Source organism: Budorcas taxicolor, chromosome 6 (genome assembly GCF_023091745.1).
Source record: "Budorcas taxicolor isolate Tak-1 chromosome 6, Takin1.1, whole genome shotgun sequence".
NCBI classification, from domain to species: domain Eukaryota; kingdom Metazoa; phylum Chordata; class Mammalia; order Artiodactyla; family Bovidae; genus Budorcas; species Budorcas taxicolor.
In genome coordinates, this window is record NC_068915.1 from 15,807,603 (window position 1) to 15,820,718 (window position 13,116).

A 13,116-nucleotide genomic window follows, 5' to 3' on the forward strand; every position below is an offset into this window, starting at 1 on the left:
TTACCTATCTTTTTAAATTATATTTTTAAAATTTCTGAATGCTTTAAAAATTTTATTTTTATATTTAAGTTTTAAATATTTATCTTGTTTAATTTTATAGAATTTCTTTAATCTGCATTTAATTCTTTTAATTTGTTACTGTTATGTTTATTGGTTTAAATATTTAACAAAATTTTCATTTGTCATATAATTTTCACTTGGTCATTTTAGGCTGTCTTTAATTTCTGAATTCATTAGTTAATATTTTGTTCAGACATTTTGCATCTGTACTCATAATTGAGTTTGATTTATAAGCATTCTTTCTTGTACTTTACTTGTCTAATTTAGAAGTAAGGATTATATTAGCCCCATAACAGGGCTTCCCAGGTGGCTCAAGTGGTTAAGAATCCTCCTATTGATATAGGAAACATAGGAGACACAAGTTTAATCTCCAGGTCAGGAAGATGCCCTGGAACAGGGCATGGTAACCCATTCCACTATTCTTGACTGGAAATCCTGGACAGAGGACCCTGGTGGGCTACAGTTCATGGGGTCACAAAGGGTCAGACATGACTTCGTGACAGAACAACAACAACCCCATGAAATGAGTTAGACAGTGTGTACCTTTAAAATGACTTTATTGTTTTATAGAAGTTTTAGTTTCCCAGCAAAATTGGAGGAAGGTACAAGGATATCTCACATGCCTCTTGCCCCCACACATGCATAGCCTCCCCTGTTTCTGACATCCCCCACCAGAATGGTATATTTGTTACAACTGATGAACTTTCATTGACACATCATAATCACCCAAAGTCCACAGCTTCAGATTTACTCCTTGGTGGTGTACATCCTTTGAGTTTGGAAAAATGTACGACATGTATCTCCCATTATAGTATCACATAGAGTATTTTCACTGCTTTAAAAATCCTCTGTGCTCCATCTGTTCATGCCTCCCTCTCAACCCTTGGAACCACTGATTCTTTATAGTTTTGCCATTTCCAGGATGTTTTACAGTTGAAATCTATTGGTAGCTTTTTCCAATTGGCTTCTTTTACTTAGGAATTTTTTTTTAAGGATCCTCCTTTTCATAGTTTTGATAGCTCATTTATTTTCAGTGCTAAATAATATTCCATTATCTGGATTATCACAGTTTATTCATTCACCTATGGAAGGACATCTTGATTGCTTCCAGTTAATTTGGCAATTATGAATAAACCTGTTATAAACACCCATGTGCAGGTTTTTGTGTGGAGAAAAGTTTTCAACACCTTTAAGTAAATACAAAAAAGTTGATTGCTGGATCATATGATAAGAGTATGTTTAGTTTTATAAGAAATCACCAAACTGTCCAAATGTGACATGTGAGATCTTAGTGCTGCAACCAAGGATGGAATCCACACTCTCACTGATGGAAATGTGGATTCTTAAACACTGGACTCCCAGGAAAGCCCCTTAACTTTTTTTCTTTAGTGGGTTTAAAACTATTTCTTCCTCTGAAAGTTTGGTAAGTTGATTTTTTTTTCCTAGGCAATTGTCCATTTGGCTTAAGTTTAAAATTTTATTATCAAAGTTATTTATACTTAATTTTTTTTAATTGCTACCATGTCTATAGTTTTATGGTGATTGCAGCCATGAAATTAAAAGACGCTTACTCCTTGGATGGAAAGTTATGACCAACCTAGACAGCATATTCAAAAGCAGAGACATTACTTTGTGCACAAAGATCTTTCTAGTCAAGGCTATGGTTTTTTCAGTAGTCATGTTATGGATGTGAGAGTTGGACTATAAAGGAAGCTGAGTGTCAAAGAATTGATGTTTTTGAACTGTGGTGTTGGAGAAGACTCTTGAGAGTCCCTTGGACTGCAAGGAGATCCAACCAGTCCATCCTAAAGCAGATCAATCCTGGGTGTTCATTGGAAGGACTGATGCTGAAGCTGAAACTCCAATACTCTGGCCACCTGATGTGAAGAGCTGACTCATTTGAAAAGACCTGATGCTGGGAAAGATTGAGGGCAGGAGGAGAAGGGGATGACAGAGGATGAGATGGTTGGATGGCATCACTGACTCAATGGGCATGAGTTTGAGTGGACTCCTGGAGTTGGTGATGGACAGGGAGGCCTGGTGTGTGTGGTTCATGGGGTTGCAAAGAGTCAGACACGACTGACCGACTGAACTGAACTGTAGTTTTATGTTCTTTTCATCCATAACATTATATAGCTTTTCCTTTTTTCCTCTGCTTACTTTTGTCATATAGTTGCTAAATTTTTCTCAAACAACTACATTTTGGCTTTTAAATTTTTCTTATATTTTTTTCTCTATTTCAGTAATTTCTGTTCTTTATATCTTTGTTTATTCTGCTTTTGGATTTATTCTGCTTTTTAAAAATTTCTTCAGTTGAGTGCTTCTCAATTCACTAACTTTCTTTTTTCCTATATAAAATAAAGACATAAAGGTATAAAATTCCCTCTAAATGTCAGTTTCTTTATATACCATAAATTGTGGTACACAGAATTTTCACAGTTGTTCAGGTCCATTATGATTATAATTTCTACTATGATTTCATCTTTCATCCACAAGTTACTCAGAAATGTTTTTGTAATTTCCAAGCATACTCATTATTGCTTATCATTTAACTCTTAATTTCATTATGGTCAGAGAATATGGTTTATATTACCACATTCACGTGGTCTTGTGAAACTTGTTGAAGATACATTGCTGCTGCTAAGTCGCTTCAGTCATGTCCGACTCTGTGCGACCCTATAGACGGCAGCCCACCAGGCTCCCCCGTCCCTGGGACTCTCCAGGCAAGAACACCTGAGTGGGTTGCCATTTCCTTCTCCAATGCATGAAAGTGAAAAGTGAAAGTGAAGTTGCTCAGTCGTGTCTGACCCTCAGCGACCCCATGGACTGCAGCCCACCAGACTTCTCTATCCATGGGATTTTCCAGGCAAGAGTGCTGGAGTAGGGTGCCATTGCCTTCTCCGGAAGATACATTATGGACTAGCAAATACTAACACTCATGAATTTTTATGCATACTATATATATCTGATTGTAAAAATTATATTTAAAGTCTTCTATATCCTCACTAATTTATCTCCTAAGTTTATTAATTACCAAGAACAGTGTGATAAAATCTCCTACTGTGATAGAGTTTTCTTTAATACTTCTTGTGAGTTGTCAATTTTTTGCTTTATATATTTGAGGCAGGGTTCTCAGTGTATATGATTTTTGAATTATATTTCTGGCAAATTGAACATTTTTTCATTACGAAGTAACTTTTACCTCTAGCAATGTATCAGCTTTGGACACAATCTAGCTTTAGGAATAAGTAAAATGGAAAGAATGTCTACCCCACTAACTTTATAGTTTGGGTGTGAGAATTAATGAGATCAAATAAGATAATGAATACAAAAGTCCTTAGTAAATTAAAAAGTACAATGCAAATGTAAGATAAAACTCAGGAGAAAAATAATAACACAGATATAAAGGCTTTTTGACCCCAGTACAAACACTCACATATATCCACATCTATGTCCATTGAGTTGGTGATGCCATCCAACCATCTCATCCTCTGTCGTCCCCTTCTCCTCCCACCTTCAGTCCTTACCAGCATCAGGGTCTTTTCAAGTGAGTCAGCTCTTTGCATTAGATGGCCAAAGTACTGGAGTTTCAACCTGGGAGTTGTTTTTACTTGGGCTCTCTCTCTTCATTCTTTCTGGAGTTATCTCTCCACTGATCTCCAGTAGCATATTGGGCATCAACCTGGGGAGTTCATCTTTCAGTGTCCTGTCTTTTTGCCTTTTCATACTGTTTATGGGGTTCTCAAGGCAAGTGGTTTGCCATTCCCTTCTCCAGTGAACCACATTTGTCAGAACTCTCCACCATGACCTGTCCATCTTGGGTGGCCCTATGGCATGACTCATAATTTCATTGAGTTAGACAAGGGTGTGGTCCATGTGATCAGATTGGTTCATTTTCTGTGATTGTGGTTTTAAGTCTGTCCTTCCTCTGATGGAGAAGGATAAGAGGCTTATGGAAGCTTCCTGATGGGAGAGACTGACTGAGGGGGAAAGGTGATCTTGTTCTGATGGGCGGGGCCATGCTCAGTAAATCTCTAATCCAATTTTTTGTTGATGGGAGGGGCTCTGTTATTTGGTGGTGGTTTAGTCTCTAAGTCTGTCCCATTCTTGGGACCCTATGGACTGTAGCCCCACCAGACTCCTCTGTCTATGGGATTCTCCAGGCAAGAATACTGGAGTGAGTTGCCATTTTCTTCTCCAGGGGATCTTTCCGACCAAGGTATTGAACCCAGGTCTCCTGTGTTGCAGGCAGTCTTTACAAACTGAGCTACGACCTAAGGCCAAACCATGGTAGAGGAATGAAGATAATGGCAACCTCCTTCAAAAGGTCCCATGTACGCACTGCTACACTCAGTGCCCCCAACCCTGCAGCAGGCCACCGCAGACCCATGTCTCTGCCAGAGACTCCTGGACACTCACAGGCAAGTCTGGGTCAGTCTCTTGTGGGGTCACTGTTCCCTTCTACAGATGAAGAAATTGAAGTTGAGAGAGATTAAGCAGTTTGAACACAATAACAATGCTAGTTATGTGATGCAATGGGATTCGAACAGGGTTCTGTGACTTCAGAGACCATCTTTGTAATTACTACATTTTGTATTGTCGTTAAATACATAACAGGCATCACCTCGTCTACCTGGAATCGATAATGTGCACTCTGAGAATTTAGCTGAGAAGAGTAAGGAGAATATAAAAGGATGCAACATGTCAAAAGTTTAAGGGCTAAAGTGTAGGTAATACTTTACACAGGAAATATTCTTAAATTCTCCTTCAATATTCATATACTCTTTCCTTACAGTGTTAACTTGCTTGGTTATCTCAACATCAAATTTACAAAACAGAAGCAACAGGGAAGGTGATGAATGAAGAGCATCTACGGATACAGGCATGAGAACAGACAACCTGAAAATTCATAAAAGTAATTAAAGATAGCAGGTTAAAGTATTTAAACTCAAGTTCTAAGGACCTTTGTATTCAACAAAGGAGCTCTGATCATCACAAAATTGTAGCATGCTATTATGTTATGCCTCGTGTGTAACAAAATTCTTTTGTCATCAGGAAAATGTATAATTGTGCTCAATCTGTTTCATACTGGGGTAGAGAAAGACCATTATTCTAATTTTTTTTTTAAGAATATTTGGTGTTTAGAACAATAGGCATTGATTACCTTAAAACCTCAATGGTAGAAAGAACACCTTAGTTTGTATTGGAGTAGTTGTTACTTTAACTTGCTTCACACAAAGGATGCCTCATTTAGAGCTAAAGAAACTGAAGTGCAAGCACCTGCCTCAGTGTCCTAAAGGGACTCCCCTAAGGGTTCTGAAAAATACAGTTTTACTGTACTTTATTGTTTTGGCAGGTGAGTGATATAAATGAAAATAAGAACCCAGATAATTCAGGCATTGGTTTGGGATTTACACCTGTTAGTTTAGAAGGCACTCTGAAGGCTTAATTGTTGAGCAGGGCACACGGTTTTTCCTTCTAGCCCACCAGAAATGGAAATCATGTCAGAAGGGCCAAATATTCACCACAGAGGAGAAAAAGTAGGAAATGATCACCAGTTAGGAAACTTTCCTGTTTGGTAATTTATGTGCTTCCTAAGGTCTCTAGTTCAGATAGGTAAGTGATTAAGATGCAATGTCCATCACATTATTTTCCTACTGAGCTATGTTATTGTATGTGAATCTGCCTGCAATGCAGGAGGCCAGGTTTGATTTCTGGGTTGGGAAGATCCCCTGGAGAAGGAAATGGCAACCCACTCCAGTATTCTTGCCTCGAGAATCCCGTGGACTGAGGAGCCTAGCGGGCTACAGTCCATAGATAGGGTCACAAAGAGTCGGACACAACTGAGCAACTAACTCGTGTTACTGTAAGCATATGGCTACTAGCTACAGAAACCCTGTCAAGTTCCAAATGGAACAAAAGAGTTCAGCATGAAACAATGCAGAGAGGGTTTCTCATTTAAAGACTTAGAAAAAGAAGAAAGAAAAATTAAACAGCAAGAACAAAATCTTGCCTGTCACAGCTGTTTAAATTACCTAGATAGTTCCCCTTTCTCCCAATCTTTCTTTTTCTTTAAGAATTTAGTGCTTTTAATACATTTTCAATGATCACATAATAATCATTTATTTACATGAAAAGGATATAGTTGGAAATCAAGATTAACAAGAAGAACTGGAATCATATGTTTCAAAAGAATTGAGTATACTACACCTTCTATGAGGTGCTAGAAAAGAAGGCAGAATGCTCACATTATGTGTAGTAGGTGTTGTAGTTCAGTCACCAAGTGGTGTCCAACTCTTCGCAACCCCATGGACTGCAGCATGCCAGGCTTCCCTGTCCCTCACCATCTTCCAGAGTTTGCCCAAGTCCATGTCCATTGAATTGGTGATGTCATCCAACCATCTCATCCTCCATCACCCTCTTCTCCTCTGCCTTCAATCCTTCCCAGCAATGTAGTAGGTGACATTTACTCAAACAGAGTCACAATTGGGCATTGTGCAGGAGAGCAGGAGATTTAGGAAATAAAAATATTCAGTCTGGAAAAGTGCAAATCAAATATCTTAGATGAAAATGCTTTTTAAAAATAGATTTTTAAAGGAGGATATTTCTGTAAAGACGTGAAGCCTCAACAAAGGACAATAACTCTTCAGGGCGACTTGCTGACTAAGGACACAAAACGTGTTTTTTCTCTATTTTGACTAGGGAGATGGTGTTAGAGCCTGATCAAGGACACAAGCTCCCAGTTTATGAGGAATCAGAGTCACTGTCCAGCTTGAAGATAACAGTTCAAAGAAAATGCTATGTTAAGGGCTATTATAATCTCATGTCATCTCTTTGGTTATCACTGGAATCCTAAAAGAGCTGCTAACACACTAAAATGCAATCTAAACACAGCTTTAAAAATGCTCAGTTTTGGAAGAAAAAATATTCACACAGTAATATAATTTTTGCATCATTGGGAGAATTATAACTATAGTTTTTCTGAGGTCTATTGACTCATTAGAGATAAATGACAAGTCTTCTGATCCTCCAGATTTTCAACTGTCATAGGAAAACTACATGCAGAAAGATCTGAATTAAATAGAGGAAAGGGTCATGCTGAATAATTAACTAACATGTTATTCTTGCCCCACAAAATCTTTACCAAAACTTTTAAGAAGTATCTACTTGAGATGTGCTTCGACTGCTTTTCATGCTGACTTCTGGTATAACCTAAGTTCGAGGAATTCAAGAGAAAGGAAAGACAAGGCAAGCAAAGGGACTAGTGTTAATGCAAAATAATCCAAAGCCCCAAATGATCCACAGATAGCTGTATTAAGTTGTATAATTTGTAATAACAATGTCTTGGCTCCAAGAATGATCTTTAATTGGAATACCTTGTGAAATTTTATTTTATAACAGAGAGAAAGATTTCAAATATGTTTTGCTTAAAATAACAATAGCAAGCTAGTCAAACCACTTTGCTTTAACTCTAACATCCCTTTAAACTATAATTTATTACTTAACCAGGTATACAATGTTTATGTTATGTTTATGTTATGCACTGGTTTTATTTAATTAGAAGAAAATTGATTGCTGTCCAAAATAAAAATAAATCAGGCAATTTGCTTACAATCTTATATTTTGAAAATAAGTAAAAGTTCTGTGCAAACATAGAGAGGGGGAATTTACCATTTTCATTAGAAGGAAAAATTCTGTGGCGAAAATAACAGTAATGACAGAAACAGAGAAATCTCTTGGGTAATGGTTTAAAAGTTTTCCTTCAAAGATTTTAAAATAGAAAAAATAAGCCATATAATTTTGAAGAAATAAGGTTCTAAGTCAGTAGATTTTTCATTAATTTATCAAAATTCATTCTGCAAAATTACCATCATGGACCACGCCGATGATGTTAAATGCCTACAATGTATTATAATGATTACAATGTATTTTAATATTCTAACCACTTCATAAGATTGAGCTAAATATTCTGTCCAAATAAAAGAAATTATAACTGACCAAACCAGTATGATTGATTGCTTTAACCCCAGATTTCCTCTGGGAAGGAAAAAAATTCAGGATTATTGAGCACTTGAACACAATTTATAAAGTACTATTTTCTCCATTTTGGTGTCTAATGAGATACCAAATAATTCTCTAGTTTACTTGAAAGTCGGCAATAAGACTACTTGAAGGAAGAAGCAAACACACAATATATATTTGCCTTCAACACTGAGTAGGTGATTTGTTGTAGAGATTATAAATGGAAAATCTGTATTTTTCCTCTACTTTTAAAATGAAGTATTACCATCCCTCAATACAGTTTATTCCTCATGATCTTACTTTTAATTCAAGTTTTCACTGAATCAGCTCCATTTGGTGTGGAGATCTTTGTTGCCACAAAGGGTGAGCTGATGGGAGAGGACAGGATTTCTCAATCCCCTCAGCAATGGGCCATGCCCCTTCAGAGATAAGATGAAAGCTACACTTCATCCCCTGGTCACCGGAGCCTCTATCATTGGATGATGCAATACAGCTTCCGTGTTCTGTGCCCATATGCATCTGGGGCTCCATTCTCCATGATGACTGTTCCAAGGACGCTATACAACAGAAAAAAGGCATTTCAGTATTCCCATCACGTGCAGTGTGCAGTAAGTGAGACCCTTACAGTGGTTGGAGGGTAGACTTGAAATATGAGACACAAATGACCCTATTTCTCAAGCCATTCTGAACCCAGTTTTTAAAAAATTAAAATAGTTTTGGTTAGTTAAGATGATTCAAAGGACTGTGCTACCTGACATTGCTATTTAGCTTTCTCTGTGAACTTTCTCTCTTTCCATTTGGCCCATGAATGACTTGAAAACAGAGCTCAGGTTTTAAATGCAGTTGCAGTCCTATTCCCTGACATGGTATTCTTCTAACCTGCACCAGTTGATGCTGGTTTAGGTCAATGAATAAGTAACTTTGGAAGCACTACTAGTATAGCTTGTGGTTTAATGGGTTTTCCAGGAGTAGAGAAAGAATTGGTTCAGAGCCAATCCTGAGCTTTTATCTCATTTTCCACTCTACCTCTAATCTCTACATGCTCTTTCATAACAGGTATTAAACATTTATGAGCTGGCTAGACATGATTGGGGTTGTGATGACTCGTATTGAGAGACAGGTATATGAGTGGCTCATACAGAATGGGCCAAACTGTTTGCAACAGAATGAGCAAAAAGAGAGAGACTCTAATTTATTCCTGAAAATACTCAGCTGAGTCCTCAGTGTTTTCTGGGCTTAACCATACTCTTTCATTTGCAAAATTACATTATATGTACCTCTAAAGAAGATTACTTTCATACCAAAAAATTATTCGCTTTTAGCTCAAGAAAAAGTACTACGCAAGGTATTCCACTACTTTCAAAAATTACAAAACCCTAAGCAACTTTTGATAATGCCAAATATTTTCATTATCTAGGTTAACAACACATTAAAACTACAATAAATATTATATAGTATATATTTTATATGTTATTAACATATATGTATAATAGGTAAAATATTTACTGTAGTTTTAAGGTTCAATTCTGAAATATACTTTAGTATCCAGAGCCTTCCTCAAATTAGGAAATAAAGTCATACTGAATCTGGGTTACATGGCAACATGAATGAGAGGGGGGTTTGGAGTAAGTTTTTCAAAACAAGAAGCCAGTGTTTTCTCTACAAGGAAGTTCTAGGAGGAGAGAATGGTAATCAGCGTATTTATGAAGGGCAAATGTCAGAAAATATACTTTCTGAAGTTAAATATGAAGGGGCTGAAGTGCCTCTCATGAGCAGAGAAACTATTGTCTGAAAGTTTTTTCGGACTTTTCTAAAGGTTTATGATACAAAGTGTATTCAACCTTGTCATGTGAGTTAGGAAATACGACAATGATACATATCTAAGACCCAAGCCCAAGAAGCTTATGATAATGCAACTCTTGGTAAAAGTATTATGTCAAATCATATATAACTCCATTTCTACCTGAAGCAGATTGAGCTCCACAACAGCCTGAAAATATGAGTTGATTTTATGGCCCCTCTTCTAGGGGTCTGACTGGATTTCACAGATGGCCAGGCATCTGGCTGAGAGCTAGACCCTAATAAGACTTAACTAGCCCTCAATCCCTAGGAGAATCCCCAGATCAAGTTAAATTCGCAAGAACCCTTCATTCTAGAACATGAAACACATTTTCTTGGAGTCACTTGCAATTTCGCTGGAACCATACTGACAGCAGCCAATATAGATCCGTAACCCCAAGGATGACCTCAAACTCCAGCGTAATTCCAAGAATTCTTATGCCAAGAATAAGGTGGCACTCCTTGTGTGCTTGCTTAAAGGGATCTAGCAGACTGCTCTGTGACCAGAGTTTTGAGTGAATGTGGTAACCTCACATAAGACAGGAATCTGGTCCAAATATATTTCTCTAAGCTCTGTGGCATTCCAATACAGCCAGTTGTTCACATAGCTTATACAATTTCACTATTGCTTCTGTGCATAGAAAGTGAAGTCGCTCAGTTGTGTCCGACTCTTTGCGACCCCATGGACTGTAGCCTACCAGGCTCCTCTGCCCATGGGATTTTCCAGGCAGTAGTACTGGAGTGGATTGCCATTTCCTTCTCCAGGGGATCTTCCCAACCCAGGGATCGAACCCGGGTCTCCCTCATTGTAGACAGACGCTTTACCGTCTGAGCCACCAGGGAAGTCCTATGCTTCTGTGCATAGATGAGACTTTCCACAGTCAGGGAAATATCAAGATCCAGATAAAGATAATCATTCACCAGGATCCAGGGGGGGAAACTGGCCAAAATCTGCTGCCAGGCCTTCCTTGAGGGCCTCGGGTGGACTCCCATTTCCAAGGTTTTAATGTTCCTTTACAACCACGAACTGCAGAAAACAAAAGGGAGAGAGAGAACACTGTTAAAATTCATAAATTATCTCAACATACATTAAAGTCTATGGCTTTGTAATGTTCATCCTATAGGAGGGGAAAGCCAAAAGGAAGGCCCTATCAAATTTGTTTCTCTGGCTAGTGAAGGGTTCAGTTTTCAGTGAGAAGCCTTATGCTACTCTCTGTTAAAGCAACTAGGCACTACTAATACCTTTACTGAAGAATCTATCCTAATTCTGGAATCTCAACTTTTGGGCCATGGATCCCTAGGAACTACTTTTTCCCATAAGCAACCCACGAATCTACAAGAGGTCTAAAGTTTGCCCCTAGACCAGATAAATAATGCCTCTTACATGTATCTGCTCCAACTTTCCAAATATGCGTGTAGGTGCTTACTTAATAAAATTCACCTAAATATGATACCAAGCTCTGAATAATCTGGGCTTACTAGTGACTAATAAGCACTCATAAATGCAGCTACTATTTTTCAGGGATCCATGAAATATCTTCTCATGCTTGAACAGCTTGGGAACCAAAATTCTAAAAGACAGGCCCAGAAAACAACATTATTTCTCTTCAGTCAACAGAATTATTATTTATGTCATTGTTTGTACTGTCCACATTTGATTGGGCATTTGCAATGCAGGCTGACCAGAGTTAATTGGCTCACATTCACAAGAGATGAATCCGCCTGCAATGCAGGAGACCCCAGTCCAATTCCTGGGTCAGGAAGATCCACTTGAGAAGGGATAGGCTACCCACACCAGTATTCTTGGGCTTCCCTGGTGGCTCAGCTGGTAAAGAATCCACCTGCAATGCGAGAGACCTGGGTTTGAGAAGGGAACAGCTACCCACTCCAGTATTCTGGCCTGGAGAATTCCATGGACCATATAGTTCATGGAATTGCAGAGTTGGACACAACTGAGCAACTTTCACTTTCACACAAGATAGATTAGAGATTAAAGTATTAATAGGTCAAAGATAAAAGGAAAGAAAAGAAGTTACCCCATGCCCCAGGATGAAGGATGCAGTTTGGTCAAGTCCTTCCTTGCCAATCAGTAACCCAGCAGAGAGGCTGCCCCGAGGCTCTGGTTGATTATGCTCCATTGGTTCAGAAATGGGCCCTCCACATAATGAACCCATAACTCAGAAATATAGAGAATAAAAGGAAAAAAAAGTTTCCTTGACCATATTTCCTTTTGAGAAAAGTATAGGAAGAATGAGTGGTTGATTAGGGAAAGAAATATTGGTGAGAGAATGATGAATCCCTGAACACATTTTCATTTTCTTATTTTCCACAACACTAAGCATCCTTGCCACCTCCTCCTCCTCAATAGCCTCCTGCAGTAACACAATGCAAAATTAACACATGACCCACTGTTTAAGGGCACATGCCCATTTTTCTCACTGGAGAAGGGAATGGCAGACCACTCCAGTATTCTTGCCATAAGAACCCCATGAACAGTGTGAAAAGGCAAAAAGATATGATACCAGAAGATGAGCCCCCCAGGTCAGGAAGTGTCCAATATGCTACTGGGGAAGAGTGGAGAAATGAATGAACGGAGAGGCTGGGCCAAAGCAGAAATGACACTCACTTGTCTGGCTCAGGCCAGACTTTAACCCTCTGCACTGCAAATTTTCCAACCACATGCCTCTCTGCTAGAAGAACATAGGTTCCAGGATTCTGGCCTGGTTTGGGGAAGGCAGCTGATGGAACCAAATTTGTTTCTGCTGCTTCTCCTCCTCGTTCAGGTGCTCCCCGCCCATTCTCACTGATGCCCGCAGCAGCAGTTGGTGTCAAGATGGTTCTGACCACCGGGGGTCAGCCTCTCACCATGGCCCTGTGTCTGTACGCTGCTCAAGACAGCCGCAAGTGTCTCCGAGTTTTTAAATAAGAAGATACACACAGACTGCATTTTTCCTTCTCTCCTATGATTTAAATAACATGAACTAAACTTGCTACCTAAAACCTGAAGGAAGTACCATATAGACTAACAATAAAATCAGGGTAATTAAGGATTTGAAGACATGAAGCTTCAAAGATCTGAGGACATTTCTGTGACTAAGTTCACCCAGAACCACACATTTAGGGAATCACTAGAAGCAGAAGGGATCTTACAGCCCATGTAATCCAAATGCCTTGGAGTCCTGATGAGGAAACAGG

General features: G+C 38.7%; 1 protein-coding gene across 1 annotated transcript in view; it reads right to left on the reverse strand.

The window, feature by feature from the left end:
• Window positions 1-8,397: 8,397 nt before the first annotated feature.
• EGF (epidermal growth factor) overlaps window positions 8,398-13,116 on the reverse strand; it is a 125,800-nt gene continuing 121,081 nt past the window's right edge. The window contains 2 exon segments of the mRNA XM_052642306.1: window positions 8,398-8,639; window positions 10,843-10,948. Of these exon segments, the coding sequence (XP_052498266.1) occupies window positions 8,398-8,639; window positions 10,843-10,948 (348 nt within the window).